At 52.6% G+C, this 13,151-nt stretch overlaps 1 protein-coding gene across 2 annotated transcripts; it reads right to left on the bottom strand.

The window, feature by feature from the left end:
* Positions 1-86: 86 nt before the first annotated feature.
* Positions 87-12,533, bottom strand: gpatch1 (G patch domain containing 1). 2 transcript variants are annotated; one of them, XM_047580998.1, is made up of 20 exons: positions 12,400-12,533; positions 10,257-10,391; positions 9,613-9,698; positions 9,084-9,244; positions 8,140-8,237; positions 7,772-7,830; positions 7,435-7,680; positions 7,047-7,197; positions 5,777-5,856; positions 5,486-5,702; positions 4,779-5,081; positions 4,448-4,629; positions 4,191-4,318; positions 2,820-2,911; positions 2,502-2,674; positions 2,081-2,324; positions 1,913-1,990; positions 1,715-1,809; positions 767-909; positions 87-274 (listed from the first exon to the last, which is right to left on the bottom strand). In XM_047580998.1, the coding sequence occupies exons 1-20, from the start codon at positions 12,467-12,469 to the stop codon at positions 241-243; spliced, it is 2,775 nt and encodes a 924-aa protein (XP_047436954.1). In that variant the 5' UTR covers positions 12,470-12,533; the 3' UTR covers positions 87-240. The 2 variants fall into 2 exon arrangements, with proteins under 2 accessions (XP_047436954.1, XP_047436953.1); XM_047580997.1 differs by having other exon boundaries at positions 767-912.
* Between the last annotated feature and the right edge of the window lie 618 nt (positions 12,534-13,151).

Genomic DNA, 13,151 nt, shown 5'->3' on the forward strand with positions numbered 1-13,151 from the left:
AGTCTGTGATATCTGGGTTTCATCTATGACAAAACGCTCTCGTGTCATTTTCAGTGTTCAGCACTAAACCAGTGATTTCCTCCTCGTAGAGTCTATGAATGAACTGTTTATTATTTCATTTCTCTAACAGTCAGAAGAATCTTTATTAATGAAGCTGAATGAGTGAATGAATGAGAACGTCTTTATGAATTAAAACTAGCGCAGGAGACAGACGTCCTCACAGAGGACACAGGTCCAGCTTCACCAGGACTCATGGGACCGGATGCTCTTCAGTCTGGAGACAGAGGACACGGAGACACTCAGTACATTCACACAGAAGAATTATTGCTTCAGTCAGACTTTAACTGGACAACATGCTCCAAGAAGAAGGTAAACAGAGCCGGTAGGAGAACGATCTGAGGGACAGCGCCATCTACCTGCACCCTGAGGGACAGCGCCATCTACCTGCACCCTGAGGGACAGCGCCATCTATCGGCACCCTGAGGGACAGCGCCATCTATCTACACCCTGAGGGACAGCGCCATCTATCTACACCCTGAGGGACAGCGCCATCTACCTGCACCCTGAGGGACAGCGCCATCTATCTACACCCTGAGGGACAGCGCCATCTATTGGCACCACAAGTAAAACACATTACACACCAGATTAATGAGCGTAACTTTCTCCATCTGGTTCTGGTTTGAACGTGGCTCTGACACATTAACCTATGAAGACACATATCGCCCCCTAGTGTGGAGGAGGACGAGGACACAGCGTGACCTCTGACCTCTGCAGCAGCTCCTCTGTGGACACCGTCCCTCCATCTCCTCTGTCCTCCTCACTGTCCTCCTCGCTGCTGTCTTCTCCTGACGCCTCCTTCTTACTCCTCTTCTGCTGCTTCGCTTTGTGTTTGTGCTTCTTGTGTTTCTTCTTCTGTGGAAGAAAAACCAGCACAATCACAGACAGGAAGTCCTCCTCCTGCTCCTCCTGCTCCTCCTCCTGCCCCCCCCCCTCCTCCTCCTCCTCCTGCCCCCTCTCTCCTCTCCCTACTCCTGCTCCTCCTCTCCCTCCTGCTCCTCCTCCCCTCCTTCCTCCCCCCCTCTCTCCCTCCTCCTCCTCTCCCCCCCCTCCTCCTCCTTCTGCTCCTCCTCCTGCCCCCCCCCTCCTCCTCCTCCTCCTCCTGCCCCCTCTCTCCTCTCCCTACTCCTGCTCCTCCTCTCCCTCCTGCTCCTCCTCCCCTCCTTCCTCCCCCCCTCTCTCCCTCCTCCTCCTCTCCCCCCCCCTCTCTCCCCCCCCTCCTCCTCCTCCTCCTGCCCCCTCTCTCCTCTCCCTACTCCTGCTCCTCCTCTCCCTCCTGCTCCTCCTCCCCTCCTTCCTCCCCCCCTCTCCCTCCTCCTCCTCCCCCCCCCTCTCTCCCCCTCCCCTCCTCCTCCTCCCCCCCTCCCTCCCCCTCCTCTCCCTCCTCTCCCCCCCCTCTCTCCCCCTCCTCTCCTCTCCCTCCCTCCCCCCCCTCTCTCCCCCTCCTCTCCTCTCCCTCCCTCCCCTCCCCCTCCTCTCCTCTCCTCTCCCTCCTCTCCCCCTCCTCTCCTCTCCCTCCTCTCCCCCCACCTCCCCTCCTCTCCTCCTCCTCCTGCTCCTCCTCTCCTCCCCCTCCTCCTCCCCCCACCTCCCCTCCTCTCCTCCCCCTCCTCCTCCTCCTCTCCTCCCCCTCCTCCTCCTCCTGCTCCTCCTCTACCTTCTTCTCCTTCTTGTGTTTGTGCTGCTTCTTGTTCTTGTGTTTCTTCTCTTTGCTCCTCTTCCTGAGTTTCTCCTCCTGGTTGAAGGAGGAGACTGAGGAGGAGAATGACGGGTTAGTGGACAGTGACATACATCAGCCAGAACATTACGACCACCTGCCTCCTCTCTCTCTTCAAAGGAGGAGGGACATACTCACCCAGAGAAGAAGGAGGTGGCAGCTTGGGTCCAAACTCCTGTTCCTCCTGTGAGGAGGTCTGACGAGGAGGTGCAGCCGCTGAAGAAAGAGAGAAGGATGATGAAGATGATGAAGATGGAGACGTCTGAGACAGAGAGAGAGGGAGGGAGAGGGAGGGAGGGAGGGTACCTGGGATCTGGCTGGAGGAGGCAGAGGAGGAGGAGGAGGTGACGTTGAAGAGGTTGACAGGTTGTGAACCGACCCTTCCTGCCTCCTCCTTTGTGTCCTCCTCCTCCTCCTCACCGTCACTCTCTCCCTCTGATGAAGAGGAGGACTTCTCCTCCGAGGAGCTGGCAAAGATGGCTTTGAACAGATCCATGGGAGGCCTGCTCTCCTCCTCCTGCTCCTCCTGCTCCTGGTCTCCTGGCCTGGTCTGAGAGGAGAGGAGAGGAGAGGAGAGGAGAGGAGAGGAGAGGAGAGGAGAGGAGAGGAGAGATTCAGGTTCAGGACTAAAGTACAAACCTTCATCCTCCTCATTTAAACACATTCATTAGTTAAAGTCAAACCACATCATCTCCTCCTCCTCCTCCTCCTCCTCCTCCTCCTCTACCTCCTTCTGATGGCTGCTGCTGATGGAGGGAGGTGAAGTCTGACTCCTTGCAGCACTCAGCAGTTCACTCAGAGGGTCGGTGTCCTCCTTCTTGTCCTCCTTCTTGTCCTCCTTCTCCTTCTCTGAAACATCCCACCTGGACTTCTTCCCGGTCTCTGGAGGCTTTGGAGGAGCTGAGGAGACGATGGGAGTAATAACATGTTAAAACATTTGTTCAGGGCCTCCTCCTCCTCCTCCTCCTCCTCCTCCTCCTCCTCCTCCTCCTCCCTGTAGAGAGCGACTGTATGTAGGGACAGAATATATGGGGGAGGCTGGTACCGGTCTGTGAGGCTCCGCCCTCCGTCACCGTCAGGAAGTTGAAGACTGAAAACTTGTCTCTCTTCACTTTGGGCAGCCCCACCATCCCAGACCTGCAGGACCAACCACAGGCAGAGGTCAGAGGTCAGGGTTCAGGGGGTCAGGGGTCAGGAGGTCAGGGGTTCAGGGGTCAGGGTGAGTGCTGTACCCGGTGTAAGGGGTCAGGAGGTCAGGGGGTCAGGGTGAGTACTGTACCCGGGGTAAGGGGTCAGGGTTTCAGGGGTCAGGGTGAGTGCTGTACCTGGGGTCAGGGGTCAGGGATCTGGGGGTCAGGGTTCAAGGGTCAGGGGGTCAGGGGTCAGGGTGAGTGCTGTACCTGGGGTCAGGGGTCTGGGGGTCAGGGTTCAAGGGTCAGGGGGTCAGGGTGAGTGCTGTACCTGGGGTCAGGGGTCAGGGGTCTGGGGGTCAGGGTTCAAGGGTCAGGGGTTCAAGGGTCAGGGGTTCAAGGGTCAGGGGTTCAAGGGTCAGGGTGAGTGCTGTACCTGGGGTCAGGGGGTCAGGGTTCAGGGGGTCAGGGGTCAGGGTGAGTGCTGTACCCGGGGTCAGGGTTTCAGGGTTCAGGGGGTCAGGGGTCAGGGTGAGTGCTGTACCCGGGGTAAGGGGTCAGGGGTTCAGGGGGTCAGGGTTCAGGGGTCAGGGTCAGGGTGAGTGCTGTACCCGGGGTAAGGGGTCAGTGGTTCAGGGGGTCAGGGTTCAGGGGGTCAGGGGTCAGGGTGAGTGCTGTACCCGGGGTAAGGGGTCAGTGGTTCAGGGGTCAGTGGTTCAGGGGGTCAGGGTTCAGGGTGAGTGCTGTACCCGGGGTCAGGGTTTCAGGGTTCAGGGGTCAGGGTCAGGGTGAGTACTGTACCCGGGGTAAGGGGTCAGGGGGTCAGGGTTTCAGGGGTCAGGGTGAGTGCTGTACCTGGGGTCAGGGGTCAGGGTGAGTGCTGTACCTGGGGTCAGGGTTCAAGGGTCAGGGGTTCAAGGGTCAGGGTGAGTGCTGTACCTGGGGTCAGGGGTCTGGGGGTCAGGGTTCAAGGGTCAGGGGTTCAAGGGTCAGGGTGAGTGCTGTACCTGGGGTCAGGGGGTCAGGGTTCAGGGGGTCAGGGGTCAGGGTTCAGGGGGTCAGGGGTCAGGGTGAGTGCTGTACCCGGGGTAAGGGGTCAGGGGTTCAGGGGGTCAGGGTTCAGGGGTCAGGGTCAGGGTGAGTGCTGTACCCGGGGTAAGGGGTCAGTGGTTCAGGGGGTCAGGGTTCAGGGGGTCAGGGGTCAGGGTGAGTGCTGTACCCGGGGTCAGGGGTCAGGGGTTCAGGGGGTCAGGGTTCAGGGGTCAGGGTCAGGGTGAGCGCTGTACCCGGGGTAAGGGTCGGGTACGTTGAACCTCTTGCAGAGCAGCTTGTCAGGATGCCACTCCCACGTCTCTCTGGTCAGTTTCCCAAACATCTTCATCTTGACCGCGGCCTGTTTATCGTCCACGTCGCCCTGGCAACCAAACATCATCATCAAGCTTTTAATGTGAAAAGCCTCCAGAGTAGCTTCCTGTTCACACTGTTAACGACGACCACCCTGTCTACATGTAACTCTCTGACCAATCAGGAACTAATGTCCTACCTCCTGGTCCCGGGGGACGTCCACCGTGTCCCCGTCGTCCTCCTGCTGCTCTGCTCTGGTGAAGCGGGAGGACAGTGAGGAGGAGGTGGGTCGGTACAAGATGGAGGCTCGGACAAACTCCTCCCTCTCTCTGCTCCGCTCCCACTCCGTCATCCCCACATCCAGACTCTGCTCCAGGGCGTCTGGCACCAGAGACACCTTTATATGATACTACTATACTACTACTATATACTACTATATACTATATACTACTATATACTATATACTACTACAGGACGTTCAGTGTCTGGCTGCAGTGCATGATGGGAAGTGTAGGCCGGGGGTCTCCTACCTTTGTGGCCCTGCCGGAGGAGGCTCAGGTAGAGGTCGTAGCGAGCCTGTTTACTGGGGTTCTTATCAAACGGCCTGAAGGTCTGGGAGGAGGTCTGGACTCCTCTCCACGCCGCCAGAGCCTCCTGCTGCTGCAGGGAGGAGGAGGAGGAGGTGTAGGTGGTGGTGGAGGTGTAGGTGTAGGTGGAGGAGGAGGTGGTGGAGGAGGTGGTGGTGGTGGAGGAGGAGGAGGCTGTGGAGGTGCGAAGGCTGAGCAGACGCTCTCTGTCTTCAGGCCTCAGCAGCTCCAGAACCGACCTGGGACCTGAAAGACCAGATACAACTATGAAACATTCAGTTTGAAGGAGATAATCAGAGTCCTGGTCCTGGTCTGTCTGGTCCTGGGTCTGGTCTGTCTGGTCTGTCTGGTCCTGGTCCTGGTCTGTCTGGTCTTGTACTGTCTGGTCCTGGTCTGTGTAGTCCTGGGTCTGGTCCTGGTCCTGGTCCTGGTCTGTCTAGTCCTGGTCCTGGTCTGTCTAGTCCTGGTCTGTCTGGTCCTGGTCTGTCTGGTCCTGGTCTGTCTAGTCCTGGTCCTGGTCTGTCTAGTCCTGGTCCTGGTCTGTCTAGTCCTGGGCCGTATGTTTGACACCGGTGGTCTAGACTCTGGGCGGTGGGGGTGGGGGTCTGTGGTGTCAGTATGTGACCTAAAGGGGGCGCTAGCAGGGCTACCTTCCAGGGTGTCCTCTCCCAGCAGCGCCCTCCTCTGGCCGGAGTCCAGCTGGTGGCGTCCTCCTTTCTGGGGCTCCTCCGTCACCATGTGGCCCCTGGAGGTCTTCAGGGCCTCGGCCAGAGCCGGACTGACCCCGGAGAGACGCGACACCTCGACCGGGGGACGGAAGTGGTGGACAGGACGGTAGTCTCTGGGCAGGGAGGGCGGGGGGAAGACCTGCAGGGAGGCAGAGACATGAGTGGACACCTTTAACTGGGACAGGAACTCTTCAGAGGGTCGGAAGGTCTCACCGTCTTGTCCTGGTCCGGTTTCTGGGCCAGAGTGAACCCCTCCAGGATCTTCCCCAGATACGACGCATCTTTACTCGTCTCTGAGACAAAGACAACAGACTCATCCAGACCAACTCTGTCACACACAGGTTTACTTTTAATTTCACTGGGGACAATCTTTGGTTCAGTGACTGAAATTAATCTCATAGTTCAATCTCCTGGTGTCTCCATGTGTCTTCCTTCCTGTCCTCCTGGTGTGGTACCTGTCTACCTGTCCTCCTGGTGTGGTACCTGTCTACCTGGTGGGGTACCTGTCCTCCTTGTGTGGTACCTGTCTACCTGGTGTGGTACCTGTCTACCTGGTGAGGTACCTGTCTACCTGGTGTGGTACCTGTCCTCCTGGTGTGGTACCTGTCTACCTGGTGTGGTACCTGTCTACCTGGTGTGGTACCTGTATACCTGGTGTGGTACCTGTCCTCCTGGTGTGGTACCTGTTTACCTGTCCTTCTGGTGTGGTACCTGTCTACCTGTCCTTCTGGTGTGGTACCTGTCTACCTGGTGTGATACCTGTCTACCTGGTGTGGTACCTGTATACCTGGTGTGGTACCTGTCTACCTGGTGAGGTACCTGTCCTCCTGTCCTTCTGGTGTGGTACCTGTCTACCTGGTGTGGTACCTGTCTACCTGGTGTGATACCTGTCTACCTGGTGTGGTACCTGTATACCTGGTGTGGTACCTGTCTACCTGGTGAGGTACCTGTCCTCCTGTCCTTCTGGTGTGGTACCTGTCTACCTGGTGTGGTACCTGTCTACCTGTCCTTCTGGTGTGGTACCTGTCTACCTGGTGTGGTACCTGTCCTCCTGGTGTGGTACCTGTCTACCTGGTGTGGTACCTGTATACCTGGTGTGGTACCTGTCTACCTGGTGAGGTACCTGTCTACCTGTCCTCCTGGTGTGGTACCTGTCCTTCTGGTGTGGTACCTGTCTACCTGGTGTGGTACCTGTCTACCTGTCCTCCTGGTGTGGTACCTGTCTACCTGGTGTGGTACCTGTCTACCTGGTGTGGTACCTGTCTACCTGTCCTCCTGGTGTGGTACCTGTCTACCTGGTGTGGTACCTGTCTACCTGGTGTGGTACCTGTCTACCTGTCCTCCTGGTGTGGTACCTGTCTACCTGGTGTGGTACCTGTCCTCCTGGTGTGGTACCTGTCCTCCTGGTGTGGTACCTGTCTACCTGGTGTGGTACCTGTCCTCCTGGTGTGGTACCTGTCTACCTGTCCTCCTGGTGTGGTACCTGTCCTCCTGGTGTACTGCTGAGGAGCCGTCCAGCCGTACAATCCGTCTCCAGGTTCCTCTCCTCCCAACACGGTGTCGTATCTGGACATGGAGTCTCGGTGGTAAACCTCTTCATCGTCATCATCCTCCAGCGCCCCCACCCCGAAGGCCTGCAGAGCGAGAACAGCCGACTTCTTTATATTTAAACTGGGACTGAACTCGTTAACTCGTTAATTAATCCATTATCATGACTAATCTGATTATCATCACACTCTGCAGGAAGGAGTTTTCTTTCCAGCTTCAAACAGCACATGAACCAAACCAAGCATACGTTAGTCGGGGATTCTGCTAGCACTTGGGCTAACGCGGCTAACAGCTGGAGACAAACCAGGTAAATCTAGTCCCACCTGTCCAGCCACGCCTCCTCCTCTCCTCGAGCCTTTCGGTGCGTCTCCAAACAGACGACTCCTGGTCTCAGACTGGGGTTTGAACAGGTCGATGTGTTCTGGTGCCACCCGGCCCAGCAGAGCCAGACCCGGGTCCAGGCCTCGGTACCCCAGACCTTGGACCCCCAGCTTGGGGCTGAAGTCCACTGGAGTCACATCTTTGGGGGCGAAGGTCACGTCCTCTGGAGCAAACTCGTCATCGTCGTCCTGAGGAAACGATTCATGCAGATGCTAAAAGTGTTGATGGCTAAATGACTCCTCCAGACGATAAATGGACCAACAGGGATTTCAGACCCACCTCTGACTCCTCCGAACCAGCAGGGGGCAACGCACAGCCGTAAACTTTGGCTCCACCATCTGTCAGGAGTAAAAACACATGAAGGCACGTGTTCCCTTTTATTTACTGACATAGACATATGTAGTGTAAGTCACTTCTGCTTGAACCTCAGCCTGTAAAGACTAGGGGGCGCTGTGTCTTTTTACCAGTTGGGTTCAGTTTTTGTTTCTACGCTTTGCTTCGCTTTCAACAATGGAGACTGAAATGCTGTCTGTGTAAATCACATGGCATCATATCTGTGACAGCATCATTTCTGAATTACTCTTATAACATCAATAAGTTCAAATATTAACTGAACTCGTTTTTATTTTATTCACGTTTGAATGTACCCGTCTGTTGTCTGTGAGCTTTCCTCTTCACTCGAGGTCCGACCCCCTGACCTTCCCTCCAGCCCATCCTCCTCAGCAGCTCCACCCCGATGGACGTCCTGGGACACAAAACAAACGCACCTGAGACCTGAGACCTGAGACAGGACACCAAGCAGCGCCCCCTCATGGCCTGTTTAAATATCATCAGTCATGTGTTAACCAGTGGTTACCCGACAGGTGTGATTTACCTGGCTGGTGTGTTCAGGTGGGATTTACCTGACAGGTGTGATTTACCTGGCTGGTGTGTTCAGGTGGGATTTACCTGACAGGTGTAATTTACCTGGCTGGTGTGATTTACCTGGCAGGTGTGTTCAGGTGGGATTTACCTGACAGGTGTAATTTACCTGGCTGGTGTGTTCATGGATTACCTGCAGGTGATTTAACTGCGGTGTGATTTACCTGGCAGGTGTGTTCAGGTGGGATTTACCTGACAGGTGTAATTTACCTGGCTGGTGTGATTTACCTGGCAGGTGTGTTCAGGTGTGATTTACCTGGCAGGTGTGACTTACCTGGCAGGTGTGATTTACCTGACAGGTGTGTTCAGGTGTGATTTACCTGGCTGGTGTGATTTACCTGACAGGTGTGTTCAGGTGTGATTTACCTGGCTGGTGTGATTTACCTGGCAGGTGTGTTCATGTGTGTTCAGGTGTGATTTACCTGGTTGGTGTGATTTACCTGGCTGGTGTGTTCAGGTGTGATTTACCTGGCTGGTGTGATTTACCTGACAGGTGTGTTCAGGTGTGATTTACCTGGCTGGTGTGTTCAGGTGTGATTTACCTGGCAGGTGTGATTTACCTGGCTGGTGTGTTCAGGTGAGATTTACCTGGCTGGTGTGATTTACCTGGCTGGTGTGTTCAGGTGTGATTTACCTGGTTGGTGTGATTTACCTGACAGGTGTGATTTACCTGGCAGGTGTGATGAGCTCCTCCAGCAGGGTGTCTCCGGGGATCAGAGCAGTCTGGGCATTGACAGCTTTCTTCTTCTCTGCAGTTTGGTCTCGCCGGCTGGATGTGAACTCCTGGCTGGTGGTGATCTCTCTGGGGGCGATGCCGTGTTCCCCGAAGTCCTGACAACAACATCAGGTCCAGACAACAGAACCTTTACATGACACTGACTTCCCTTCAGATTAATTCACAGCTCATCTTTCTGGACCAGAAACACAACAGAATATTAACCTTAAAGTAACGACGACTACAGACTTTTAACATTAGTTTTAGTCCCAAGAAGAACAAGGACATTAGGAGAACAGCTCAAAGACAACCAGCTGGTTCAGAAAACTGGAGGAGACGTTTCTGTCTCTAAAAGTGTTTAAAAGTCATCTGGACTCGAATGTTTCTAGAAAAGATGGTTCATGTGAGTTTGTTCTTCAGGTCTGAGGGACTGGAGGAAGCCTGAGGTTTAGATTTAAACTCTGAGGGACGTCTCCGTCTCTACCTCCTCATCCATGTAGTCCTCCGGTCGGACATGTTGTTTCTCAGCTTTCTGTTGCCGTGACGACACAAAGGTTGACGGGGTCCAGCCTGAAGATGACGGGACAAATAAGAGGATGACAGTGGTGAATATGTCATAAACGCCTGGACCTTCTCTGGAGGAGGAGTGGACTCCACAGACTCTGACCATCTCCTACAAACATCCACATCACACCAGCTGGAAGAAGGAGGTGGTTTGATGCTACAGACTCGTGGTTTGGTTTATGTCACATATGAATAAATAACTAACTACTAAAGATGATTCTTAGCTGCAGCCTGATGCTGACGCCATCATGTTAACCCTCCTATTATTTATCTCGGGGCTCAATTCAACCTTTAACGTCTCTAAATATATTAACAATGTGCTTCATATTTAATGATATAATGTATGTGATCGTTCTTGTTTTATTTCAAGAGATATTTAGTTATTCAACAAACAGACAGACAGAACCTGACACATGAACTTGGGAACATTTCTTAATTATTATCATTTTCTGGAGGTTTAACCTGCTGGAGTCAAACTGACCCTGAGGTTAAAGGTGAAGCCTGTGTTTGTGTTTGTGTTTGTGTTTGTGTTTGTGTTGTGCGTTTCTCTGTCTGGACTCTGACCTTCCTTAGAGCCGACAGTGTTGTAGTATCCGGCGGAGAAGCCTCCAGTGAACGCTCCGTGGAACCTCTGGTATCGGCCCTTCTCGTCTTTCACCGTCTGCTCGTGCAGAGGAACGGGTTTCTTCAGAGGCTCGTCTGGAGAGAACCATCGGAACAGTCAGACAGGTAGACCACAGAACCCTCCACAGAACCCTTCACAGACAGGTAGACCACAGAACCCTTTACAGAACCCTCCACAGACAGGTAGACCACAGAACCCTCCACAGAACCTTTCACAGAACCCTTCACAGACAGGTAGACCACAGAACCCTCCACAGACAGGTAGACCACAGAACCCTTCACAGACAGGTAGACCACAGAACCCTCCACAGAACCCTCCACAGACAGGTAGACCACAGAACCCTCCACAGAACCTTTCACAGAACCCTTCACAGACAGGTAGACCACAGAACCCTCCACAGAACCCTTCACAGAACCCTCCACAGACAGGTAGACCACAGAACCCTTCACAGACAGGTAGACCACAGAACCCCCCACAGAACCCTTCACAGAACCCTCCACAGACAGGTAGACCACAGAACCCTCCACAGAACCCTTCACAGAACCCTCCACAGACAGGTAGACCACAGAACCCTCCACAGACAGGTAGACCACAGAACCCCCCACAGAACCCTTCACAGAACCCTTCAGAGACAGGTAGACCACAGAACCCTCCACAGACAGGTAGACCACAGAACCCTCCACAGAACCTTTCACAGAACCCTTCACAGACAGGTAGACCACAGAACCCTCCACAGAACCCTTCACAGAACCCTCCACAGACAGGTAGACCACAGAACCCCCCACAGAACCCTTCACAGACAGGTAGACCACAGAACCCCCCACAGAACCCTTCACAGAACCCTTCAGAGACAGGTAGACCACAGAACCCTTCACATGGAGATTTAATAGATGTCAAACACACTGAAAGATGTTCTTAACTGTTTGTTAAAATGAATGAACTTTATTGTCATTGTTGTGCAAACAATGAATGTGAAAGGTCCTGAGCTCCGTACAAACTCTGGGAGGAGAATAAGGAGGAGCACATTAAGGAATAAATCTAGTAGTAGTATCTCCTCCTCCTCCACGTCCTTTATGGACATTCTTCTATGTGGATGTTGCATTGGACTGTGTTTATACTGATGGAGTAAATCTAAACGGACTATGAGGTGACTGTGTGGTTAGCGGCCATCGGGCGAGAGGAGGCGTCTAACACAACACACAACCATTCACACTCACAGTCACACCTGGGGTCAATTTAGAGTCACCAATCAGCCTAACGAGCAGGTGTCTGGAGGGGGAGGAACCCGAGCCACTGCGCCGCCCTCATTATCATTATTAATTTCTTATTTATATTAATTCTAACATTCAGTCCAATCTGATCTCAAGGGGACCAGACCAATAACACAACTCATACTCATGTTCTCTAAAAATATAAACATGAAGTTTATGATGTAGATGTTCTCAGCTTTAATTAACTGTTTGTTAAGGTTCAATGGTCATTCAACGTAGAGGAAAGAAGACAAATAGAGATACATTCTAAATGATGCACTTTTGTTCCAGCAGCTCAATTAAGTTGTAATAAGAACCTGCTCCGTTAACTCGTTACGGACTCTTAATGTGAACAATGTGACAATTTAATGTGAATAGCTTCAGAACAGACGTCTGTTTGGTTCCACTGACAGAGATAAGAGTCTAAATGTGTCTCTAATATTTACTGACGCTCCAGTCTTGTCCACACTCACCAGGAATAAACCTAATGAAATAAAACACTGTTCACCACTAGGAAGCAGTGAGAGATAAACTCTCAGTTTTGTGTTGAAATACGTGCTTCTTTTATAATAACTTATTTCCCGGAGTCATATTTAAAACTCGAACAATCATAAAAACATCACAACTACTTATTCTCTGCGTGTGTACTTTAGTGTAGTTGAACGAACATTCTAAATTTACAGAATTTTGAATGAAGTCTGGTCGACAATCAGCCGGCCGTGCTAGTAACTCGGAGCTAGGTGTTAGCTAGCTGCTCCTTTCTCTAAACACGAAACAACCAAAAACTCTCTGAGTTCATAGGGACATTTAGCAGAACTAGAACGAACTCTACCTTCTTCCAGAGGCTCCAGAGGAGTTCCATAAGTCACAAAATCCTCCTCGCTGTCGCTGTCAGCCGCCATGTTTTTACTACAAATACGATGTCCGCCGAGGGACAAATTTTGAAGCGGAAAGCGAAGAGCGATTTGTTTCCACCAAATGGCGACATCTGGTGGTGAAGGTGTGTATAAAAAAAAATAAGGTTATTCATAAATTAAATTAAATTAAATTAAATTAAATTAAATTACATTACATTGGTCTGGACCATCCGAGTCAAGAGTAGGGAGGGATGGAGACAGGACAAGAGACCAGACACAACTAGGGCAAAGTCAAGACTGGAAACAGACAGAGGCCAGACTGAAGACAAACTGAGGACAGACTAAGGACAGGGGCCACATAGATAACCTCCTGAATGCTGAATATCCAAAGAGGACATGTCTGTCCTCTTTGCGACCACCAGGTGTCAGCATGTCCCTGCAGGACAGAGTTCAATTTTTAGATTCTCATATTCAACATGAATAAAAAGGACATAGAGAGAGGACAGAGGGGCAGGGACAGACAGAGAGACATGGACAGACAGAGGGACAGACAGATGGACAGGGTAACTCATTGTATTTTGAAACTTGTTTAAATTCTGATCTGAATCACCATCAAAGTGAAGAAAATTAAAATGTTTAGACTCTGCACAACCTGAAGACAAAGACGAAGAAGACGAAGGAGACAAAATAGATGAAGAAGAAGAAGAAGAAGGAGACAGAGAGGAAG

This window comes from Mugil cephalus, chromosome 3 (assembly GCF_022458985.1).
Source record: "Mugil cephalus isolate CIBA_MC_2020 chromosome 3, CIBA_Mcephalus_1.1, whole genome shotgun sequence".
NCBI lineage: Eukaryota > Metazoa > Chordata > Actinopteri > Mugiliformes > Mugilidae > Mugil > Mugil cephalus.

What these genes read in the sequence shown, in the direction of transcription:
- gpatch1 (XM_047580997.1), bottom strand. Translation starts at nt 12,469, where the DNA reads ATGGCGGCTGACAGCGACAGCGAGGAGGATTTTGTGACTTATGGAACT. An exon ending in GAGGAGGCGTGGCTGGACAG is followed by an intron (nt 7,198 to 7,434) that starts GTGGGACTAGAT and finishes CTCGCTCTGCAG; the next exon opens with GCCTTCGGGGTGGGGGCGCT. An exon ending in ACAGAGGAGCTGCTGCAGAG is followed by an intron (nt 275 to 766) that starts GTCAGAGGTCAC and finishes CTCTGTCTCCAG; the next exon opens with ACTGAAGAGCATCCGGTCCC.